At 36.4% G+C, this 25,110-nt stretch overlaps 2 protein-coding genes across 2 annotated transcripts in view; one reads left to right on the plus strand and one right to left on the minus strand.

Moving 5' to 3' along the window:
* Window positions 1–2,407: 2,407 nt before the first annotated feature.
* On the minus strand, window positions 2,408–11,735 carry LOC127634698 (interleukin-4 receptor subunit alpha-like). Its single transcript, XM_052114349.1, has 9 exons — window positions 11,598–11,735; window positions 8,955–9,039; window positions 8,477–8,597; window positions 8,183–8,358; window positions 7,282–7,421; window positions 6,013–6,181; window positions 5,802–5,886; window positions 5,644–5,710; window positions 2,408–2,709 (listed from the first exon to the last, which is right to left on the minus strand). The coding sequence occupies exons 1-9, from the start codon at window positions 11,619–11,621 to the stop codon at window positions 2,410–2,412; spliced, it is 1,167 nt and encodes a 388-aa protein (XP_051970309.1). The 5' UTR covers window positions 11,622–11,735; the 3' UTR covers window positions 2,408–2,409.
* A 3,378-nt stretch (window positions 11,736–15,113) lies between these two features.
* The window catches only part of cog7 (component of oligomeric golgi complex 7), an 11,574-nt gene continuing 1,577 nt past the window's right edge, over window positions 15,114–25,110 (plus strand). The window contains exons 1-16 of the mRNA XM_052113857.1: window positions 15,114–15,345; window positions 15,485–15,708; window positions 15,786–15,934; window positions 16,084–16,200; window positions 16,402–16,570; window positions 19,704–19,786; window positions 20,422–20,544; window positions 20,705–20,903; window positions 21,438–21,565; window positions 21,733–21,887; window positions 21,986–22,102; window positions 22,193–22,258; window positions 22,421–22,601; window positions 22,706–22,846; window positions 23,326–23,409; window positions 24,541–24,655. Of these exons, the coding sequence (XP_051969817.1) occupies window positions 15,543–15,708; window positions 15,786–15,934; window positions 16,084–16,200; window positions 16,402–16,570; window positions 19,704–19,786; window positions 20,422–20,544; window positions 20,705–20,903; window positions 21,438–21,565; window positions 21,733–21,887; window positions 21,986–22,102; window positions 22,193–22,258; window positions 22,421–22,601; window positions 22,706–22,846; window positions 23,326–23,409; window positions 24,541–24,655 (1,993 nt within the window). The 5' untranslated portion in view covers window positions 15,114–15,345; window positions 15,485–15,542. The remainder of the gene's footprint in view (window positions 15,346–15,484; window positions 15,709–15,785; window positions 15,935–16,083; window positions 16,201–16,401; window positions 16,571–19,703; window positions 19,787–20,421; window positions 20,545–20,704; window positions 20,904–21,437; window positions 21,566–21,732; window positions 21,888–21,985; window positions 22,103–22,192; window positions 22,259–22,420; window positions 22,602–22,705; window positions 22,847–23,325; window positions 23,410–24,540; window positions 24,656–25,110) is intronic.

A 25,110-nucleotide genomic window follows, 5' to 3' on the forward strand; every position in this document is an offset into this window, starting at 1 on the left:
TATAAAGCTGCCTACATATATTAGCAAGCGGGTCCCTTGCAAAGGGATCATCATATTTGGGGGTCCTTGGCATTAAAAAGTTTGTAAACCTCTTGTAGGTGGAAAGACGGAAACATAATTGACAAACGAGTGCTGGATTTATATATATATATATAATTGATACATTTTAGTGCATATATTAAAACAACTCCAAAATGGAAAAAGTAAATAAAAACTCAAATAAAAAATATTTGTTCAAGTTTGCAAACAAGTACTTAATGCTGAGTGATTGTTTTCTTTGCCGTGTCAGTCATTTTCTGTCATTAAATGTTTCATGATTACATGTTTTATCTGTGTTAAAGTAATTCACAGTAAACAATAAATAAATAAATGTGTATGTGCATTAGAAAATATCAAACATTGATCATAATAAGAAAATACTCAAATTAGTAGCACTTATATTGTAGCTCTAAAGATAGAAATATAATTGGCAGGCAACAAAATAATAAAAACATCTTTGCATCCGGCCTCTTTTTGTGCATGCCCATACCCAAAGTAAAACTCTTCCCGTTCTTGAACCATTTGGTTTACAAACACAAACTTGGGCTTGTTTGAAAGTAAACACTTAGAAATGTGTTATTCACGAGTAAAAATATATCATTTTAGTATAAAAAATTAGTTAGAGCTATTCAAAATATTTGGAATAGTAACCACAAATATTTTTTATAAAATAAGTTTTATTTTAAATATGGAAGACTAGTGCCCCCCAAAAAAATCTGATACAAAGCCACATGTCTGATGAAGGTCTGACACAATTCTGAAGTCGATATGACCAAAACTCTGTTCCATGATGATTTATGTAAGTGTACTTCCAAAGAAAGGCCACTTGGGGGCGCCAATGGACCACATGCTGTAACCAAGTAAACCAAACGTTGAAAGTGGTTCAAAACACAATTTGTTTATATTTCAATGTTAAAAAAAAATACCACACAAACCAAAATATACACGACGATATAATTATTTTAATTATAATTATTTGGGAATATATTATAATGCATTCCATATATATTTATGCATTTTATAAACAATGTGAGAAGAACATTGGAAATACATTTTTACTTACAATAAAGATGCTTCAGTTAATTTTTTCCCCATACAAATGTAAAATGACAGTCATTTTTCAGAGATTTTGCTCTGACGTTCACTCAGGGTCTTTAGGCACTGCCTCAAGCCAGGGAGCCTCACTCTCTTCAATCACCGTGAGTTAAACACCTGCTCTCAATGCAAACTGTACAAAAAGCAGTGAAAAAAAAAAAAGACTAAGTCAATGCCCCTGTATGTTGTAGTTGAACAGGGGGGGCTTGAGGAAAAAATGCAGTGGGGAGGAACGGTTCCTCCAGGCCCTCGCTGATAGTGACTGAAGACGAGGATGGTGGCGCCTCTCGGCTTGAGGCAGAGGCTAAAGGCCCCGTGCTAACTCACGGTCAGCAAGCTGGGGAGGGTGGCTCAGATCGTGGGTCCAAAAGCTGAGTTATTTGTCAACAGGACGGCAGTAACATGCTCTGACTGCACATTGTGTGTAAAAGCACAAACACAAACAAACACAGTCCATGGTTTTCCACTCTGAACCTTCACAAATCAGCATCAGCGATATAAACAACCCTTATATCATTGTTTTCATCTTTTCATGGCTACACGACCCATCAGTCAAAAATGGCTTTATCCAGAGACAAACATCGATGACGCAAATCCTTTACATCACTCAGGACTGTCCTGTTTGGCTATTGTGAGTGACTACCCAATCACAAGTGCACAGAAACATTTTGAGGGAGGGCTCATTTTGTTCGCAAGACCCTCCCAAATATCTTGTTGGGGTGTTTTGCTACTGAAACACTACACAGAGAGTGCAAGATTACAGAGAATAGACATGAATCATAACATGTGTTGAATAAAAACCTGAACAAGGACAGATTGATCAATATTTCTTCATATTTGTATGTTTTTGGACTAAAATCTCCAAAAGGAAGATGGAGGATTGTTTTCATCTGTGTTTGGCTGGAAGACAATAAAAGTCAGAAATTTCCATCTCATTGTTGTAAGTTTGCAATCGTCAAAATCGCTTTAAAATATCAAATCTTGAGACCCAAATCTTTCAAATTGGATGTCAATATTAGTTTACAATTTCACAGTTTAAACATGCATTAAACATTAATTAAATGTAAATAAATACGCTATTGGGTTAGATTAAATAAGAGGTTAAAGTTAGACATTTTAGTGCATATATTAAAATAAAACTATTATTATGAAAAAAGTCAATGAAATAAATCCAAATGCATTTTTACAAGTTTGGAAACAAGAATGCTTAGTGATTATTTTTGTTTCCAAATTTTTGACCATATATAATTTGACGTATGTGTGTGTGTGTGTGTGTTAGATGCCATAAGTGTGTTGGGAGAGCGTACAGTAGTCTTCACTGCATGTGATACTTCCTCTCTCTGTTGTCATGACGTCACGAATCCAACAGCCCGAGTCGACCTCTGAGCCCACAAGAGAATGGGGCATGCTGGGAGACTGGGGAATAGGGTCAAAAGCATTGGTCATTCCCATCGTCTCATTCATTAAGGTGGTTGGTTGAGGGGGTGTGTCCTGGCTCTCTGTCAGAATGTCAATCTGAAGAGACTCCTCCTCCTGCATTACATCACTCACCTTTCCTGATCGCAATGTACAGATCTGAAAATATACACACATGTTAACCAGTGTATATATTTTCACAAAATTACATTTTGGGGCAAGAAAAAGTATGTGAACCCTTTGGAATTAGTTGGTTTTCTGCATGAATTGGTCTTAAAATGTGATCTCATCTTCATCGAAATCTCAAGTATAGACAAACACAATGTGCTGATAACACACAAATAATTATAATATTTCAAGAAAGGGTTACAGTACATGGGGCGGCTGTGGCAAGTGGTACAAGTCCTTGGGCAAGACACTGAACCCCGAGTTGCTCCCAATGGCAGGCTAGCACCTTACATGGCAGCTCTGGTGTGTGAATGTGTGTGTGAATGGGTGATTGGGACACAGTGTAAAGCGCTTTGGTAACCTCTAAGGTTAATAAAAAGCGCTATATAAGTGCAGACCATTTACCATTTACAGTTATCTCGAAGAACTTAGATATTCATCTGTCCACAGTTAGACAAATTGTCTATAAATGGAGATGATTTAGTACTGTAGCTACTCTCCCTAGAAGTGGCCGTCCAGCCAAGATGACTCACATGAGGAACACCGCAGAATGCTCAAAGAGGTAAAAAAGTACCCTAGAGTGACAGATAAAGACTTGAATGAATCATTGGAACTGGTTAACATCTCTGTTCGTGAGTCTACTATACAGAAAACATTAAACAGGCATGTGTCCATGGCAGGACACCATGAAGGAAGCTGCTGCTTTCCAACAAAATCATTGCTGCATGCCTGAAATTTGCCAAAGACCACAATGACACTCAACAGTGCTACTGGGAAAATAAGTCGTGGACTGATGAAACTAAGTTTGAATTGTCTGGGAAGAACAAGCAGCACTACGTATGATGTAAAATGGGCACCGCATACCAATGTGAAAAAAATAATACCAACAGTGATGTACATTGGAAGGAGCATCATGATTTGGGTCTACTTTGCTGTTTCGGGGCCTGGACCGCTTGCCATCATCGAGGGAAAAATGAATTCCCAAGTTTATCAAGATATCCTACAGGATAATGTCAGGGTGGCTGTGCACCAGCTGAAGCTCAGTAGAAGTTGGGTGATGCAGCAGGACATTGACCCTAAACATCGAAGTAAATCCACTAAAGAATGGCTTAAAAATTAAGAAAATCCACCTTCTGGAGTGGCTCAGTCAGAGCCCAGACTTTAACCCAATAAGGCTGAAGTTTTTTAAGGAAGAATGGTCCAAAATTCCCTCTTAATGTTGTTCAAGTCTAATCTGTAGCTACTGGAAATGCTTTGTTGTGGTTATTGCAACCAAAGGAGTATCAACCATTTATTATATCAAAGGGTTCACATACTTTTTACATAGCACTGTTAATGTTTATTGGGATGTGTTCAATAAAGACATGAAAGATTATATGTGTATGTGTTTTTTTAGCTTAAGCACATTGTGTTTGTCTATACTTGTGACTTTGATGAAGATGAGGTCACATTTTAAGATCAATTAATGCAGAATATCAGCTAATTCCAATGGGGTTCACATACTTTTTCTTGCCCATGTAACTGTGTATCAAGAGATTTGCTTCATCTCATGACGAAGAGCAACCACTGTTTTACCCCAATGCAAATCTTCAAACATCTGTCATTAGAAGCATCATTAAAGTTTAGAGTTTTATAGTTTTTTGTCCATGTTTGTTATTTTTGAAGTCATTTATATGAAATTTAACTCCTAAAAAGTTGAATAAAATAAAACAAATAACTTCAAGTCCTACACATTTAAAATGTACAGTCTTTCTCATCCTGGAAAACCCTTAATTTGCACTACATAGATTTTTGTCCAATCAAATGCTCTCTAGAATGAAAACGTCCCACCAGTTAATGCCTCCTGCAGCCAATTAGCAAGTAGCAAATCCTGGTTAATGTCTGTGATGTAACTGAAGCATATTTACTATAGAAGATAATTAGCATTTTTGAACCACTGGATCCCTCTGAATTTTCCTATGGGTTTTTATAATAGCAAAATATTGTATTTTGGGGTTTTATGAGTAAAATAATGTCCGCGGTAAACATTACTTGAAGATACTTTTTGTTCAACAGCATAAAAGACATACCGTCATAAAAAAGTAGGCTTCTAACAAGTTGCTAGATTTAAGACTACAAGGGTTTTTCATTTTGTCAGGCATGTATACTCACATGCTTGTGGTAGTTGTAGTCCTTGTTAGTAACATACATTTTTTAAAACACAGCGGCTTCAAATATCATGTTTGGGGTTTGACTGTGCGCTTTTGTTTTAAGAAATATTGTTCAGTTGCAAACGTTTCTCAGTCAAGCAGATACCAAGAGGTGGTCGATGAACCTCTTCACTAGCAGACTAGTCTGAACCCAAACAAGACTACAAATTACTAGCACCATTTGACCAAAATCACAAGGAAGCTTTACATTGGCCTGTGTTAAGATTACCATTATTCTAGGATTTTTTTGCATTCAAATTCCCACATTTTGCAGTCAGAAGCACATTTTAATATCTGATAACATCCCTCTTAACAAAACTGTATTTGTTATGAATCTGGTTTCTGATTTGTAATAGCTCAATATCATCTTCCGAAACTGGCCGCTTTGGTGTGCAAATTGTCAAAACAAAGATTTCACTGGATGTAGGTGTCTATAAGCAGGGTTCTGAGGGTTACTTTTGAACTGTATTCCACTACAGATTACAGATTACATACTGTAAAATGTAATTTGTAATGTATTCCGTTAGAATACTCAAGGTCAGTAACTTATTCTAAATACTTTGGATTACTTCTTCAGCACTGGTAGATTTTTTCACTTGTTTTGACTAGTACAGTAAATTAAAAATACATTCTCTGAAAAACATAAATATCTTATGCAGTGTTGTTTCTAAAACAAGGTTAATAATAAGACAAAAACCCCTCCTGTGCTGTTTAATAATCTTTCGGAGGAATTTACCTGAGCATCTGCATTCCAGTTTTTGAAATAAGGGGCTGGTGATGGGATATAATCGTGCTTTCTCCATCTACAACACAAACATGTTCACAGTTTTAACTTGAAAGCCGTACATAAGGATGGCACAGATAATGTTTTGAAGTAAATTGCATGCTTCAAACCTGGAGTATGGGATACCGGTGAATAGAAAAAGTAGCAAAAGCAGAAGATACCAGGCAATGTGGAAAGATCTCTCAGGAATTTCTTCTTAAAAACACATACAGCGGAAATGGAAAAGAATCATAAACAAAAAGTAAGCTGTCATGTTTACAGTTGAAATGGATGTCATTTTTTTATCTTGCAAAATTTTGTGTGATACACAAATACGCTTACCGGGAATGTGGCCTGACCACCAGTTTAATGCAGGGGTCCACTGACTCCACACGCCTTTATAATGCACTTGATTCGGCCGTGATCGTACACGCACTGTGTAACTTGTGTGAGGTTCAAATTTAGACTTGTCCACTGACATATTCTGGTCCATGACTTCTACCATATAGAGCTGCAAATACACAAGCAAGTGTCAAAAGTTAGTCAGAGTGCATATTTTTATCTGGCGGCAGAAGCATGTGAACAGATGTCACATTCGCTGAGGAAATAATCAGAGCAAAAGTGTGCTGCTCTAGCACTTTATAGTATAGAAATACATATTGTCATTACTTATACCTATACTTAAAATGTAAACATCACAAACAAACTTTTGTGTTATGTTCAAAAAGATAGCTGACGTTTAATTTATGCGAGATGAACCTTAACGTTGATTGTGGCCCCAAAATATATCCAATTGGACTGTTTTCTGGTTCTGTTCTCCATAAGCACCGTAAGTAAAACTTGCAAAACGAGCGATCAAGACACTATCATTGTTGGGGGCGTGTCTAAGCAGGTCGCTCAAAACAAACACAGGAATTGTTATAGTGCCACAGAGACACAGTGTTTACAGATTTCGACTTATGGCTTACTTATAGATGTCTCTGCATATTAAAATGGGAAAAGAGAAAGTATTTGAACACTGAAAAAGTTACATAATTCAGCTTTCATTATATTAACGGTAGCTGTCAAAAGACTTTGTAAAATATCGGCACTATGGAGACACCTGTTTTTTATTTCCCAGTTTTGACAAATGTAATATGCTAAACATAATGTTATCCACTAAAAACATATGGCGATGCGAGTGAAAATACTAGAGACTGGAAAACAAAAGTAAATCTCCACTTTCAATTTCAAATTCATATTTTGTTTTTGCCGATTTGCATTCTTTGTGCATATCGCCACCTACTGGGCAGGAAGGAGAATAAAAAAAGCTCTTGAATATCTCATCCACACCTATCATATTGCTTCTGAAGACATGGATTTTACCACTGGAGTTCTTTTACTTTTATGCTGCCTTTATGTGCTTTTTGAAGCTTCAAAGTTCTGGCCACCATTCACCTGCATTGTATGGAGCTACAGAGCTAAAATATACTTCTAAAAATCTTTATTTGTGTTCTGCAGAAGAAACAAAGTCATACATAACTGGGATGGCATGAAGGTGAGTAAATGATATTTTTGGTCAACTATCCCTTGAATTGGCATGACTATAAACACATTTCTGTCCACACACACCTGGTGTTCACTGTGCAGGCTGAGCTGGTACTGGAGGTATTTTATTAATATGATGTCTGGATCATACCCACTGTCCCACTGGAAAACAACAACATCCTTCTCCCAGTGCAAAGAAAGGTTACACGGAGAGACTGGGCGAACTGCAACAAACATCAATGAAAGATAGAGAGACCACTTAAAAGTGCATAAACAAAAAAAGTACCAAAACTATCATTGTGTTTGTGGACATGTACCATGATCATTCCAGTGCATGCCAAGTTCCTTGTAGTGCCATGTAAATATCATGGTATATGAATTTGTAATAATTTAATACCATGCCATATTGGAGACTGGGGCATGTTGTCACACTTTTTACTCCAGAGAATATTTCTCAAGGTAAGTTTATTATTGACAGTCAATATGTGTATAGCCACAAACCTTCAAGTCTTGGCTACAAAAAAAAACTATTGAATATTTTCACCATTATTGCCCAGGGAAAAAAGATACAGTAAGTTAAACACACAAACACCCAATAGTGGGGCATGTTGTCACTATATGGGGCAAGTTGTCACAATGAAACCTGACATTAAGCAGCCTATCATAGGCTTTTCAGTGAAACGCAAACAGCTAAACAATTATAAAATACGAAACAACTATTGAAACAGCAAAAATGTAAAAGGCAACATACAGAAGATATAAAACAGCCAACAAATATGACTTTTTTATTCTGTGGAACACAAAAAGGAGCTAAACATCTCCTTTTGTGTTCCACAGAATAAAGAAAGTCATATATGGGAGGGTAATTAAATAATGACAGAATTGTCTTTTTTGGGTGAACTATCCTTTTAATTCTTACTTCTTTAAGGCTTCCAAACCCCTGCATGACAGTATGTGCCCCTGACATGTGCATTCTTGTTCTTACTGTGTTCTTTAGGCATGTAGTCACCATCCAGTATGACAGAGAAGTTGTTGCCATGGTAACTAAGATGGAGGGAGATTCTGTAGCTGTCTGTGTCTGTGAAACCAACATCAGGAGATAAATCCAACACACACACCAATGGAGGTTCTCCATCCTTCAATGTGCAATTATAATATTCCCTTTGAAAGCAAAACAGAGTTTCTATAATTACTGCAAGCAGGCAGGTGGGATGGGAATGACTTTGAAAATGTGATTGTAATTCGGTGTCATAAAGATAACCAGCAACAGAATTCTCACTCATTTGTGCTGAACTGAAGCCAATAGGACGATCTGTTGCTTGGGGATTCAGCCGAGATGTTTACATAGCAGGTGATAGTGGTGAGATAGTTATTGACACACTCCAAACCATACTGATCACCTAAAAACATTTATACAGACAATATCACAATGACATCACAATAGACACTGTGCATTTTGTGGTCTATATGTCATAATGTGCCTATCATGACAATAGATGGACAGGTAGGTGGATGGATGGATGGATGGATGGATGGATAGGTAGGTAGGTAGGTAGGTAGGTAGGTAGGTAGGTAGGTAGATAGATAGATAGATAGATAGATAGATAGATAGATAGATAGATAGATAGATAGATAGATAGATAGATAGATAGATAGATAGATAGATTGATTGATTGATTGATTGATTGATTGATTGATTGGCTAAACCGTATTAATGGCCTAAAATAAATGGCACAAAATGTTATTGAATTTTATACCCAAAGCGATGATGAAGGTCCCCAGTAGATCAGAAAAGCAAACAAATGTGAGGAATAAGAGGGAGCAATGCATGTTCTCTTTACCCTATTAAAAACAAACAACAACAACAAAAAAAAAAATGCAAATGAATCGATGGTTATATACAGTTACTGTCAAACCACTCCAGATTGCATATTTTATGACAAAAGATCTCATTTTAACTTGAGGGAACATCAAAGATTTCTTCACAAGATTCATTTTAATCAGTGTTGGGTAAATTACACAAAAAAAGTAATTCACTACAAATGACAAATTACTTCTCTAAGATTTTAATCAGATTACTTTACATTTTACATCACTAACTACTTTACTTTTAAGTTACTTTTTAAAACACTTTTCGCAGAATTTTCTTTAATTTCCTTGAAACAGATTCAAAGAAATGTCATAAACACTACAATACGGTTAAATATGTTGACATTAGTTTAAATGCATAAACTTACAATGAATAGTATAATTTTACAGCATTTATTAATCTTTGTTTATGTTCAATTATTAAGAGACAATAGTTGATTGTTACCATATGCAACTTTTAATTGAAAAAATGTATTAGCACGTGCAGGGCTGGACTGGTAATCTGGTATATCGGGCATTTTCCCGGTGGGCCGACGCACTTTTAGGGCGATCAGGGGCGGACTGGCCATTGGGAGAACCGAGCGGGCCAGTGGGTTGGCCACAAAACGGGCCGAATGGGCCGTGTTATGCAGAACGGACCACAAAACGGCACAGCGATATGCAGAAAAGAACAGTGAACCAACTTTTGGGCCATTTGCTATGTAAATTCACAGGCCGATTTCTCTTCCCAGTCCAGCCATGAGTACATGTTAAAATGAACATTAACCAAGATTATTAAGTGCTGAAAAGTATTACACATTGTTAGTTCCTGTTTTATAACATAATTAACTACTGTTAACAGATTGCAATGTAAAGTGTTGCCATAATGTCTATATATTTAATCCTTGTTTATTGTCGCACACAAGTATGCACATATATGAACATAATTCATGTCTTAAATGTATTCTACATAAATCATAGTATTTAATAATATAATAATAATACCAATATATATATATAATTTTTTCCCCCCTTTTCTCCCCAATTTGGAATGCCTAATTCCCAATGTGCTCTAAGTCCTCGTGGTGGCGTAGTGACTCACCTCAATCTGGGTGGCGGAGGACAAATTTCAGTTGCCTCTGCGTCTGAGACCGTCAATCTGTGCATCTTATCATCTGGCTTGTTGAGCGTGTTACGCACAACTCCCCACGTGCCCCACCGAGAGCGAGAACCACATTATAGCGACCACGAGGAGGTTACCCCATGTGACTCTACCCTCCCTAGCAACCGGGCCAATTTGGCTGCTTAGGAGACCTGGCTGGAGTCACTCAGCATGCCCTGGATTCGATCTTGTGACTCCAGGAGGGATAGTCCACATCAATACTCGCTGAACTACCCAGGCCCCCATACTAAAATAATTTGATAGAAATATGTGAAACCCAAGTAATGTACTTTATAATGTAATTAACCTCATTGAAGGTCAGTAACTGTAATCTGATTACAAGAATTTGAAATATAATGTGTTATAATACCTTATGATTAAAAAGCAGTTAAAGTATTACGTTATAATCAGATTACACCCAACACTGATTGTAATGTTGACAATTTGACATTTCCACAATATTAAGTCATCATGGATGTAGTAAATCAATAGCTACCACAAAGAAACGCATTTACCTGTAACATAGCTCACTGAAAGTATTCAGTAACACTGAACTTATTTTAGAAATCCCAAATCAAACAGTTCTCTTGATAATATCCTGTTCGCTGCTATACTTGCTCTACAGTGCACTGAACCAAGTGCGAACATTTGGCTTGAACATTGGGGGGGTTGCAACATGAAGCATTAACATGTTTCCATTGATCATGGTATCAATATTGGGCGGGTTTGAACTTGCTTGTTTTGATTATTGGGGGGTTACCTCTCCCCCCATCCCCCCAGTAATCAACGCCCACACAAAGTAAATGGTGCTCTTTGCCAAGAACGTATTTAGCCTGTATATAAACTACCATGCCATTCGGACTGTAGGATTATATCATGTGCATTGTGCAGTATCATGTGATGCTATCAACTGAAGAAAAATGGAGAATATAAAAGAATAAAACAAAATGAACAACAAGAGAACTGAGCCCAAAGTAAAAATAAGAATAAATAACCCATAAAAAGAAAACTAAAGTAAAAGTACTTGATAGAATTTCAAACTTGTTATTAAAATACAACGAAAGCAAGAGGATTTGATCAACACTACCTGCATTTGAGTCCGTTGTTTCTCTCGAACACAAAAAGAGCATCACTCTTTCACTCTCTCTCTCTCTCTCTCTCTCCCTCACACTGCCTTTTGATGAGACTGTCTATCAGACATCTGATCTGTTATCAGATTCTTTGTCATATCTTCTCCAACCTTTTCGCACATTGGTATTCAGATCAGCAACTTCTGTGTCACACTTCAGATGTTAAACACAACATCACATGACACAGACAGACAGCGGTGACAAATTCATCACTTCTTGAATTTTCTGCCTCAAAGGACAAAATGAGGTCGTTTACTCACCTTCAGGCTCTTCCAAATGTGCATGACTTTATTTCTTCGAGGAACGCAAAAGACATCTAACAAACATAGTACCTATAACATGCTGCCCAGAAAGAAAGTCTTACGGGATTGGAACAACACAAGGGTGAATAAATGATGATGGAATTTTCATTTTAGTGTAAATTTCCCTTAAATGTCAAAACAGCTGATTCCAAACTAGTTATGCAGAAAGATGCTTTCAAATGCCAGATAGAAGAATATGCATATGGTTTATATTATTATCATTCACGTAATAGAAAAACTTGAGGTGAAATGTGAAACTGCACAATTTTTAACCTCATGTGTAGGTTGATCAGAATCAAACTGAGGCCTATATTTATTCATGTGGCTTTAGAGAGCACACACTTTTGCATGGTTTGAAGACATTCTTGCTTGGAGGATCAACCAATATAGCTATTAATAATCTGTTTGTCTCAAGTATCACATGCAGCTAAAAATGATATAAGTGCATGACAGATAAGTTGTAGTTTTGCAATATCTCTGATATCAATCCAATCTTTTGGAGGCCCTGAGGTGAGTTGCATCTGATTGGTTTGTCCTAAATAACACTGTTGGATGACACCACCTTATACAACACCGCCTCATGATAGATACCCATAGCGTCCTAGTTTCAAGCATACCCTACAAAGTAGCTTCCTCAGCCAAGTAGTATTGAGAAGTGTGTAAATATATGGCGAAATGGATGGTGCTAGCGTTTTCTCTGTGAAAACACTTTGGTGAAGTTAATATGACATCATATGAAGTTTAGATATTATGTTGCTAAGCCACATTCCTGTTGTCGATCTGCTCCTAAAACATAAGAAATGCCATATGACATGAATTTTCTATGTAAATAATATATATATATATATACATACAGATTTGGGCTATATGTAACCAGAATTTTGCTATTGCACAAAACAGCAGGTTGATGTATTGCAATATGCAAATTTGCAATAAAAATGGATGCGATCAAGTCAATTTAAAATTGCATCGATTGCATTTTAAGGAGGTTTTTCCAAAATACCAAGCTTGCTAAATTTTATTTAATCTTTTTTCCACCCTATGTGCTGCATTGAGGTTGACTTTGCTGATAAAAAAAGAGTTTTTTTTAAATCATTCAGGAAAACCACACCACAGAATTGGCGTCAATATCAAACTGTAGCTGCATTCTGAAACAGAATCACATTTTACTAATACATGCACCTATTTCAATTCAAATAGGTGTCACTAAAAACACAACTCCTTTAATGGTAATGGGGTAATTATATGCCATTGCATCTGCCTCTTTTAAGGCCTTATTAAGCAGGCATCATGTGTTCTCAGGTGGTATTTGCCATTAATTTGATTTGTGCAATATGTTGCTCATAAATGTGAATAATATTAGATTACTACATATTCTGTGCACCCTGTTATTTCTTCATTCTTCTTAGGCTTTGCGTGCCAGTTTTGGTTAAACATTGCTCAATCTGATCATTGTCAACACCTCTAATCTTATGTACTGATAATGGTTGTTTTAACAGATTTGTTTGATATGCTTCTAATCATCTGTGCAATCAGATGAGGTTCTGGCTGCATTGAGTTACAGGAACTTTGTGGAAGATAAGGACAGGAAGTAGCAAAACATGCTGAAATTAGTAAAAAAATAAAATAAAAAACAGTCAGTGAAATCAACAGACTATATTTCAAATAGGACTATATTTAACTGTATTTAAAGTCAGAAATCACTGTTCTTTTGTTAAGATATGCAGCTAAACGTGTCCCAGGAGTGGCAGAATTAAAAGACAGTTTTGCTGAAATGGCCAATTAACTTTAAATATAATAAGCAAAATATACTAAACGGTCATGTGGGAATGTTTAAGACAGACAGACATTGCTTCCATTTAATTGAAAAGAATTTTAACAATCACGAGGGATTGTCACAAAAACTTTTTGGCTACATGTATAAAAAACTTTGTAGATTAGAATTGGTATTATTTTTTGAAAACACCTGGATGTGTTAATGTTTAAAGACTAATGATATTCATCAATGTCATTTGAAGTAATGATAATGCAGCATTAACCTGAACTGATGTGTATGAGCAAAAGGTGTAATTCAATGATGAGCCAGCAGGGAGCAGCAGTGAACTGATGGCGAGAGGTCAATACTTTGTGTTTTAAAGGAAAAATACCTGATATATACTGTTTACAGTTAACGGAATACATGTAACGAGATTACGTATTTAAAATACAAAATATAAGTAACTGTATTCCGCAACAATTAAAATTTAAATCATTGGTAATTAGAATACAGTTACATTCAAAATGTATTTGATAACTGAAGAGATTAATTTGCATTTTATTGTCATTTGTTTCATTTAATATTTAATCCTTTCAGTTGGAAAACATTTATTTGTATAAGTGATGCGATCCGAGGAACGTTTCAGCGGTGAAACTCTAAATGTGTTACATTCACTGATCTATATATATATATATAGATCATCAGTGGTTACATTCAGCAGACACTTTCATGAGTGAAAAGTTGTCATGACCTCATTGAGGAAAAATATGTGTTTTGCCCTCCCCCCCATCTTTATAATAAGCTAAAATGCTATTTTTAGCCCTTTTACATGCACATGATACCAGCCATGATTAATTTATTAATTTATATTTGTATTCATTTTTTATTTTTTTATCAAGAAAATCCACGTTCGATCATACAAATATGTTTTTTCTCTTGTAAGTCCTTTGATAAAAGAGCAAATATATACTGCAAATATCTTTTTACTTTTTTTTAATAGTTTTTCTGGAAATATTTATATTCATATAAATATATATAAATGTTAAAACAAGATAAATGTACTTTGCATAAGATTAGGCTTTTTTCAGAATATTTATTTTAATGTAAGTGTATTTTGTCTTACTTTACTGACAGAGTTTTTATGGTCAAAACGAGTGAAAAAAAATCTACCAGTGCTGAAGAAGTAATCCAAAGTATTCAGATTACGTTACTGATTTGAGTAATCTAACGGAATACATTAGAAATTACGATTCACAGCATGTATTCTGTATATATATAGTATATCAATTTATTAATATTAATTTATTTTAATATTGAAAACATTTTAAAGTGTTAAATGTTTTCAGTGAACCTTAATCTGTCTATGGGGGCATTTAGGTTTTTATGTGTGGAGCTAAAATAACAATTAAGTGTGTCTTTATTTTATTATTTATTTTATTTTATTTTAGTTTAATGTCCTTTATTTATTTTTAACCCACCCGAGCAACATTAGATGCAACACAGCCACGTCACTCAAAATGAACGCTATTTGAATAACTTAATTAAAATGCACATGTTCACGTACATTAACAATCGTAATAGTTGTTTACTTTTGTTCTGTGCGTCCACACACAGTTGTTCCATCTTATTATGTTCTCTAATAAATGTTCTTGTTCGATTAATCAGTCGAAAGCGGAACGTTTCTTCTCCCTTTTAGTTTGCCACCGGTAGACATTAGGACGAGCGCAACCAGGAAGCTTCGTGCAAATATTGAAAAGAATAAGCTAAGGAAGTGTTTATTAAAGTCATTTGATCAATTCAACGCTGGAGGAAGCGATCGCATTATTTGAACTGTATCTGGTGGTCATGATTATATCCTTCTCATGGGCTATTTACTTTATGTTCGTGTCTAAGGCTGGTGTAGGAAAGAATTATGGAATAGACTGGTGAAGATCTGTAGGAGAGATTTCAGTGAGTTACTTATAAAAATAAAAGCCGCAATTATTTCCAAAATATGTGTTGACATGCCATTCTCTCTCTCTCTCTCTCTCTCTCTCTCTCTCTCTCTCTCTCTCTCTCTCTCTCTCTCTCTCTCTCTTTCTTTCTGCAGGTGGTCCTGTCTCTTTAAGATGGTGTATTTGGCTCTATATGGTTGTTAAAGAGTGAAAATGGACTTCTCCAAGTTCCTGGCAGATGATTTTGATGTGAAGGAGTGGGTGAATGGAGCTTTTAAAGTGGTTCAGAAAGATGCACCTGGAAAAGCAGATGCGCACGCTTCTACTTTGGTCATGAAACTGCAGCTCTTTATTCAAGAGGTCAACAACTCTATAGAGGGTGAGTGATGTCATTATATATTCATCTGTGTCTCAGTAATTCTGTACAGTGTAAGTGAAATTGACTATGAACTTTAGAGAGCAGTAATCAGGCCCTGCAGAATATGCCACGTGTATTGAGGGATATTGAGGCTCTAAAACAGGAGGCGTCATTCCTAAAGGACCAGATGATTCTGGTTAAAGAGGACATCAAGAAGTTTGAACAGGACACAGTGCAGACTATGCAGGTACCATATGTTAATCCCTTTAAAATGCGTGTATGTGGGATATTACGATGAATAAAGTGTTGTTGTTTTTTTTGTTTAGACTGAATGCTTTGTGCAAAGGTTCAAGCAGCGCTTTATATGGGACAAATCTGTGTTTGTGAATCTGACAGGTGTTGGTGGAGATCGATCAGGTTAAGTCTCGCATGCAGTTAGCAGCAGAAGCTCTACAGGAAGCTGATAAATGGAGCACACTTAGTGCTGACATCGAGGAGACCTTTAAAACACAGGTGAAGTGTTTGAGCGTAACATTTGCTTATTTAATACTTGGTATAAGTGTCCATGTTTAAACTTGAGTGTGGAACAGTAATCATTATTAAATTGCCGGTGATGAAGTGGAAGGTATCATAGATATGTGTGTGTGTGTGTGTGTGTGTGTGTGTGTGTGTGTGTGTGTGTGTGTGTGTGTGTGTGTGTGTGTGTGCTTGCAGGATGTTGCTGTGATCAGCAGTAAACTGGCCGCTATGCAGGGCAGTCTGGCGATGTTAGTGGACACCCCAGACTACAGTGAGAAGTGTGTTCAGCTTGAAGCTCTGAAGAACAGACTGGAAGCTCTCGCCAGCCCACAGATTGTCTCCACATTCAACTCACTGTCTATAGGTGAGACACACATAATTTGCATCCCGTTTACAATATTGGAGAGAAGGAACTATATTTAATCTATTTACATTCTTTTTCTGCAGTTATGTTTGCGTATATGTCACTAAAGCAATAAGCTTCTCGAGGAGGGCGTTACAGTTGATTTTTGTTTAATTTAGGTGTGTTGTTAGGCCAGTAATTATTTTTAATTTTTATATTATTTTCCATTTTATTAAAAGTACATCAGCCGACTAAGAGAAAATGGAAAAAAATGTAATTAATTGCACACTTAGTGGTACTGGTAAAATTTCCAATATAGTTAATTTTTTTTAAAAACAGATAGTGTAATAATTATGAAAATATACAGAATGAACTATAATATTATTTATTGTATACAGAAGTAATGCAATTGCTACTGAGATAAATGTATTTCCAATTACTGCCAACTAGAGGTCGACCAATACCCAAGGTGGCGGAAAAGGCCATTACCCGATTAATCTGTTGATTCACCAGATAAATAGTTTGTATATACAGTATGTGTGTATATATATTTCACCAGATTAGGTTAAATGATGAGGAATAAAAAAAAAAAAACTTTTGGCAACTGTTGGCAGAGATTTTTGCCAATAACCGACAGTTCCAAAAAGCAACTATCAGCACTGATTAATCGGTAAAACCGATATATTAGTCTACCTCTAGTCTGTATTATTATTATTATTATTATTATTATTATTATTAATAAATCTAAATAGATATGAATGGGGCATAAAGAAAAACTATTGCCAGTGATTTTTGCCAATAATCATTACTTCCAAAAAGCAACTATCGGCACGATTAGTTGGTATAACCGATATATCGGTCTAACTTTACTGCCAATTATGGAACAAAAATATCATGAAATAACATGGAAATTTTAAATAAAACAGGGAGAAAGACAAAACTGAAATGACCTATAATGGCCTCTATTTGTACTTTTGAGAATGGTTTTTAATTTACTTTGGTGCCACAGAAAGTATTGTGTGATGCATTTGATTTTTTAGAGTCACAAGTACTTCTACACAGCACTCGTTGGCTTTCTACCAACCACATCACAACAGTACACCCTGTTAAACACAGCTTGCATGTGTTTGAAGTCCCAGTGTTGGCATGGCTGCGAACACTTTCACATTTTGTTGTGGTGCTCCATCTGACCGTGTAGAACTGCAGCATAATTTTGGCCAGATAAATTCAACAAAAAAATCGAAAAATATGAAAACTCAATATATTTTTTATGTGTATTTTATTTTAGTTGGTTGTCAAGGCAGAGTTTGTAGTTTTAGTTTTTTTTTATGTAATCTTGTTTTTAATGTATCTTATTTTAGTTAACAAAATATTTTTTTATCCGTTTTAGTTTTCACAGTTATTCTGTTAGTTTTAGTTCAGTTTTCATTTTCACAGTTTCAGTTTAGTTCGTTTTTATTTTAGTTTTAGAGTTTTTTATGGCTACCAAAGCTGAACATTTACTGATATAATTGAAAAAGTCTAACATCATTAAATTTCTCAGGGCAGTCTTGTGTTACCTCTGTTTAGTTGTATTATCATGTTTAATTTGGATTGCAAATGTTATGATACAGGGTGAATATGGGTAAAGTGACAAAGGACTTTGATCCCTATTGTATCAAAATACATTTCCGTGAATCAATATTAATCATTACTTTAGTAATCTTTGGGAAGTAAGCAATTAAAGGGATAGCTCACCCAAAAATGAAAATTCTCTCATTTACTAACGCTCATGCCATCCCAGATGTGTATGACTTACTTTCTTCTGCTGAACACAAATTATTTTTAGAAGAATATCTCAGCTCTGCATGTCCATACAATGCAAGTGAGTGGTGGCCAGAAATTTGAATGCTGCAAAAAGCACATAAAGGCAGTATAAAAGTAATCCATACAACTCAAGTGGTTTAATCCATGTCTTCGGAAGCAATATGATTGGTGTGGGTGAGAAACAGATCAATATTTAAGTAGTTTTTTTACTGTAAATTTTGATATCAGCAGTCTCCTTGGCGATCATGATTTCAAGTTCACACTCAGCGAACTGTACTAGGAAGTGTAATCGAGCTTGAAATCATGATCGTTCCTGTAGACTGCAATTGCAAGATGTACAGTGAAAAGGAGCTGCATATTAGTCTGTTCTCACCCAAAACTGATTAGATTACTTCAGAAGACTTGAATTAAACCACTTATGGACTACTTTATGCTGCCTTTATGTGCTTTTTGAAGCTTCAAAGCTTTGGACCCTGTTGACTTATGTTAAATGGACCAACAGAGCTGAAATATTCTTCTAATATCTTTGTTTGTGTTCACCAGAAGAAAGAAAGTCACACACTTGGAATGGCATGAGGGTCAGTAAATGATGAGAGTGTATATACATTTTTTGTGTAAACTATCTCTGTTTTACTTTGAGGTTTTAAATTGATGATTTTACTTTGGGATGTGTGGCAGAGCTCATTTCATGACCACCAGTGGGAAAAGCAATGGTAACAGATTTTGAGGTGTAATGCTTGTAAATGTTACACTATGATTTGTGATGTAAAAGCGTATAAGAAAATATATAAATTACTTCCAAATACTTTGTACATTTTGTCTAGAGAATATTTGTTCCTCTGTCCGACTTTACTGCTTAACAAATCTGGGATTTGGTAAAAAGAGGGTCTTCTAAGGTTCCACTTCCCAGTATTAAGCATTTCTGCATTTTTGCTTTTGACTAAAGTTGAAAAGACCCTAAGCTTTCTTCAAAGGTATGTCAGGTTGTGTGTTTGGATCATAATTAAATGTGTCAAGAAATGGAACATTTTTAATTTTAAAATGTCCCACTTTGCCCATATTCACACTAGTATATCAAAAACTCATATGAATTTTAGTTAGTTTTGGTTTAGTTTAAAGTTTTTTCCAATGATGAAAATGTTAGTTAATGAAAAGAGTGGCAGCAACAGCAATATGAAAATATGCAAGTATTCAATAAATAATAATAATAATAACTAATATCTTTAGTGCTAAGACACAATAATTAAGAAGTATAAACAATATAGTCAGTATAGAAGTCCCTTTGCACTCTGTGATTGTTTTGTCATTGAAAGACATTGTCATTCTTTAATTTTGTATTTTGTTTTAGATCAATCGCAGCTGTTTGTTAGAGTTTTCAATGAAATGGAGAGAATGCCACAGCTACTGGCTTATTACTACAAATGCCACAAGGTAGAACACACACACACACACACACACACACACACACACACACACACACACACACACACACACACACACACACACACACACACACATATATATATATACATATATGGGTATTTATTTAATTTCAGTCCCTTTCATGTCCAAGGGGTTAATTTTAAAATTTGCATATAATGTTCACATTAAAACTGAATGGGAAACTTTTTATCAGGTCTTCATCGTTTATTTTTGGTACTATAAAAATCAATTTTATGTATAAATGTTATTTGTTTTAGCCTGGTCCCAGACCCATACCTTTAGTATTAAACTATGAAAATCCATGATAAAAATACACATTTTTAAATGTTTAACTATGATCATCTAAACACAGAGTGAAATAAACATAGACCATTTCAATCTTGATTGTTTGAAAATAATTTCTATAATTTTCTAGCACACACGCACGCACGCACTTAAAACAGCTAGTGAGAGTGTGAAAAAGGTTTTAACGTGACTTGACTTTAGAAGTCCACTGTGTTGAAAGTGCCCAAAGTTGAAGAAACACCTTTTATATGTTATCGACTGTTTTCAAACTGTAGTGCGAACATAATTTGTTTTATCTTTATTTTATTGTATGCATTCTGTATATGTGTATGTTTCAGGCACAGTTATTGGCTGTCTGGGAAAGCATCTGTCAGTCAGAGGCCACTCTGAAGCAGCAGCTCTCTGAGTTTTATGACACACTTCTGTCAACATGGCACACACAACTTCAGTGGTGCAGTCAGGTACAAACACACTCAGTTTTACAGAAATATATTTTGAATGGCTGTTACTGACACACACACACACACACACACACACACACACACACACACACACACACACACACACACACACACACACACACACACATAAACACACCCTAAAATGTAAATGTGTGTGTAGGTCTTTAAAAACCCATGTGAAGTGGTCACAGTGTTGATGATCCAGACGCTGGGGGCGATGGTGCCATCTATTCCAGAATGCATCACAGTGGCAATGAATCGTTGCTCTGGCGACTGTCGTCTGGACATTCTTCTGGACCTCCATCAGACGGCAGCTAACTTCAGTCGCAGTCTGGAGGCAGCAATGCAGCCACAACTTGGTGTGTGTGTTTGTCAAACTAGTTGTGTGTGTTTGTCTACATTAATGTGAGAATTTCACGAAACTGTCAAAAAATATTTCACTCTAAAATCAAAATAAAAAATTAAGACATATTATTTTGCATAAAGAACATGATTTTTTTTTCAGCTGCTTTGGTTGAGGAATTCTTTCTGCCATTATATTTCTTCATAGGGATTTAAAAACAATTCTTATATAAAATATTATTCTAAGCCATCAACAAAACCAAGCTGCTCTGAGATGAATCACAACATTACTAGCTTTGATTTAATGCAAAAAAGTGGTTAAAATATTTGGTCTAAAATCGACAAAAGTATAATGAATATTTAATGAGGGAACAAACTATAACATAAATATTGTGCATGACGTAATCAAAGGAAAAATTAATGTATCACTATTGACTCTAATCATTAATTATAAGAATGAAAGTAATATATGAAAGCTCTAACAAACAGCTGTGATTGATATGTGTGTGTGTTTATTTTATTTTTGTATAATTGCTTTGTGTCTGTGTTAGGTGAGTACAACCTCTTGAAGGTGGCAGAGCTGGTGTTGTGTGTGTATTCACCTTATAAGACCTATCAGATGCAGTACGGAGAACTAGAGGAGACAAACTTGCTCATCCAACTCAGTGCTGTTCCACTCGTGAGTACACAGAACTTTTCAGTTTTTCTCTGGAGTCCCAGCCAGTACAAATGCCAGATTTCAGGCTACCAACATCTTAATACTTCTTGTGTGTATTTTTATGTACTATACATGTACACAAACAAAAAGTCACTGTATTTTATTTATTGTGTGTTTGTGTGTCTTAGGAGCGTGGCGAGGTGCTGGACTGTGTGTTGGAGCTCACACACTCTGTGCAGAAGGTCTTTGGCTTGGCTGCCGCTGCTGTTGATCGCTGTGTTAAGTTCACTGATGGTCTTGGTGTGTGTGGACTCATCAAAGCTCTCCGTGCTCTCTTCAGCAAGTATGAATCACACACACATTTACTCCACATGCACAGAGACTGGTCAGCCACATACTCGTATTGACCGGTCTCTCTCTTTCACTTTTGCTCCCTCTTAGGTATGTGTCAGATTTTTCAGTCACTCTTCAGTCAATCAGAAAGAAGTACAATTTAGAGGACACGCCCACATCTGAGATATTCACAGAGGATTGGACGGCTTTCCAGAACTCTGTCAGGTTTGAAGGGTTTTATTTTCCCCATCAGTGGTGAAATTGAGTATATTTACAGAGTGATTAAAATAATTTATTGGTTCCTCTGTTCTCTAGAATCATCGCAACTTGTGGCGAACTGCTCAGACAATGTGGAGCATTTGAACAACAGCTTTCAAACAAGTGAGATATGATTTCATTTACTTTTCTAATTTACTCTCCATAAATTAAACCATCAAAAGTCCCTTTATATTTATATTATGTTTAATTTATGTATAATATGGAATAAAGATGGCTTCCTGCATATTTCCTAGTTGTGTTCTCATTGTCCACTGTTGTTGGCAGGATCCTGGGAAGGGCGGGACGTTTCCTGTGGGAGGGGTTTAACCCCAGAAGTCTGACTGGCTTACAAGAGGGCGTGGTTGAGAGGCGGAGCCAAAAGAATCCGTGGCAGGAATACAATTACCTACAGCAAACCAACACTGCAGAGTATAATAATCTACTGGAGACTCTGCATTCCCTTAAGGTTTTACTTTACATATAAATGTACTGTTTTCAGATTTCATAAGCATATCGCTTGGGAAAATGTATTGTCTGTGAGGCTTTATGTTCGTGTTTGTTTGTTTGCAGGAGAAAGGGACCGGAAGCTCAAGCTTATTGGCTGAGACTCGCTCAGCTCTGACGCGTCTGAATCAACAGGCCAATCAGCTTGCGTTTGATTCTGTGTTTCTGCAAATCAAATATCAGCTCTTCCTTCTCAACAAACCAGAGGTGTGTGCACAGAAGTTTTTGATATTTTTAGGTCAGAATTAAGTCTTATGACTAATTTATAGGAACTGGGTAAACGGGCTTATTTTAGTTCGCTTAGATGAAATGAACTGAAGTTTTTGTTCTGCTAAAGAGTTTGCCTGTTCTCCTGTTCATGCACATCCCTTAAATTCTTCAACAGTGCGAGGAGTGTTGATGATTGTTTAAAACTTATCATGGGTTAGGCCATTCTCTCCAGCAAACGATTTGTGCATGTTTTAGTGCCATATATTGACATAAAATGTTGGACTTTATATGATTTTGTTTTAAAATTGTCTGGTTTACATAATATAGATCATTTTTGTTTCAAAGTTAAGTGATTTGCAATTCTATCAGGTGGGAGGGGTGTTAGTGAAACTCCTCCCACTACAGACACTGACGTCTTAAGAGTTTCTAAAATCTTAATGGATTGAGGCCTTTATTTTTGTTTTATGTGTTTGAAGGGACGTGGCACTGCCAAATTGGGTGAAACACTAACTGATGATCTACCAGCCTTCAGTTTGTCACCACAGGAGTACATCACTAATGTAAGACAATATTAACATCATCCCAGTGCAAGTCAATGTCCTTATATGATGTCAAACATAATGTCAAGACACTACGCAGGTATGTGACAGGGCGGAGGGTGACACACCTGGCCCCTTATCAGGCTAATCAAGCCTCAAAGAGGGATAAAGGCCGACTGCGGATGGGAGAGAGAGAGAGAGAGAGCATATTACGGGCAGCTGTCCATCATATGTGTGTGTTTGTGTCTTTTGATTTAAGTTCTTAACTAGAACGGTTCTTTCCATTTAATACCTGTACACTGGTGCCGAAACGGGAAGGAGGAGGGATACGCCATAGTGAAGTTCTCGCCGCTACCATTTACATTTATGCATTTGGCAGACGCTTTTATCCAAAGCGACTTACAGTGCACTTATTACAGAGACAATCCCTCTGGAGCAACTTGAATTAAGTGTATTGCTCAAGGACACAATGGTGGTGGCTGTTGGATCGAACCAGCGACCTTCTGATTACCAGTTATGTGCTTTAGTCCACTACCATCCACCTCAATGGAGCAGCTACGGCCATCTGCCAGGGGATGGAGGAGCCCGGCCACCTGGAAGCTGAGGAATGCCCGCCGACCTCGAGGGGAGAAGGGGCTCCTAGCCGACCGCCTGGATCACCGCTGCCAGGGGCGGGAGAGACCCCATCTGATCCACAAGAATGCGGTGGGGCCACCGAACCAGGGGCCGAAGGACTGTCTCCGATCCGCCCGGGGAGGCGCGGCTGTCATCCGTTAGAGGGTGGAATGTGACAGGGCGGGGCCGGGTCGTTATTTTATACACCAGGCCCCTTATCATGCTAATCAAGCCTCCGCGAGGGGTAAAGGCCGACTTCAGATGGTGGTGAGAGAGAGAGAGCGCATTTACGGGCAGCTGTCCGTCATATCTTTGTGTTTGTGTCTTTTTGTTTAAGTTCTTAATTAAATATAATTTATATTGTCAAGCCGGTTCTCGCCGCCTCCTTTCCATTAATACCTGTACAAGGACAAACACAAGCCACTCATGTTCACAGGACTAGACAAAGATTAATGGCTGTAATAGGAAGGGATTTCAAATACTTCTGTAATAAGAATTTAGAATAAGTCTAATTTTACATTGTGCACTTGTCCATAGATTGGTCAGTATATCATGTCTTTGCCGCTGCATTTGGAGCCGTTTGTGACTCAAGAGGATCCAGCATTGGAACTTGCCTTACACACGGGCAAACTGCCTTACCCGCCAGAACAAGGTAGATAACTACACACAAACTCACACGGCCAAACCACTGCACCCAGCAAATGCACACACATGTGTACTTATGAAAATGCCCTGCAGTGTGACTTGGTATACATCATCTCAAACGAAATTCTTTGTTTGTAGTTTTAAATATTGATTTGTGAAACTGCTTCAATTAGAAGACTAATTCAAGTGAACTGCGATAACGCTTATTAAGCAGGTGATTTAAACAGTAAAGTATATGACAAATTCCCTTACACATTCATATATATGTATTGTTTTAAATAAAATGTAAAATAATGTACATGGAAATATTACTAAAAAGAAATGGTGATCAGTTACAACACTTAAAATTTACATTTTCCCTTACAAATTTATATAAATGTTATTTTAAATAAAATATTTAAAAATTAATTTGGACAATATTATTTAAATGAAATGGTGATCTGTTACAGCACTTAAAATATT

This window comes from Xyrauchen texanus, chromosome 41 (assembly GCF_025860055.1).
Source record: "Xyrauchen texanus isolate HMW12.3.18 chromosome 41, RBS_HiC_50CHRs, whole genome shotgun sequence".
Taxonomy (NCBI): domain Eukaryota; kingdom Metazoa; phylum Chordata; class Actinopteri; order Cypriniformes; family Catostomidae; genus Xyrauchen; species Xyrauchen texanus.

Bases quoted from the DNA above. Each gene is read 5' to 3' on its own strand.
- LOC127634698 (XM_052114349.1), bottom strand. From the start codon at position 11,621: ATGCACATTTGGAAGAGCCTGAAG. The intron at 9,040-11,597 runs GTGAGTAAACGA...TGTTTTTAATAG, and splicing joins ACATTTGGAAGAGCCTGAAG to GGTAAAGAGAACATGCATTG. The intron at 5,711-5,801 runs GTTTGAAGCATG...TTTGTGTTGTAG, and splicing joins ACCGGTATCCCATACTCCAG to ATGGAGAAAGCACGATTATA.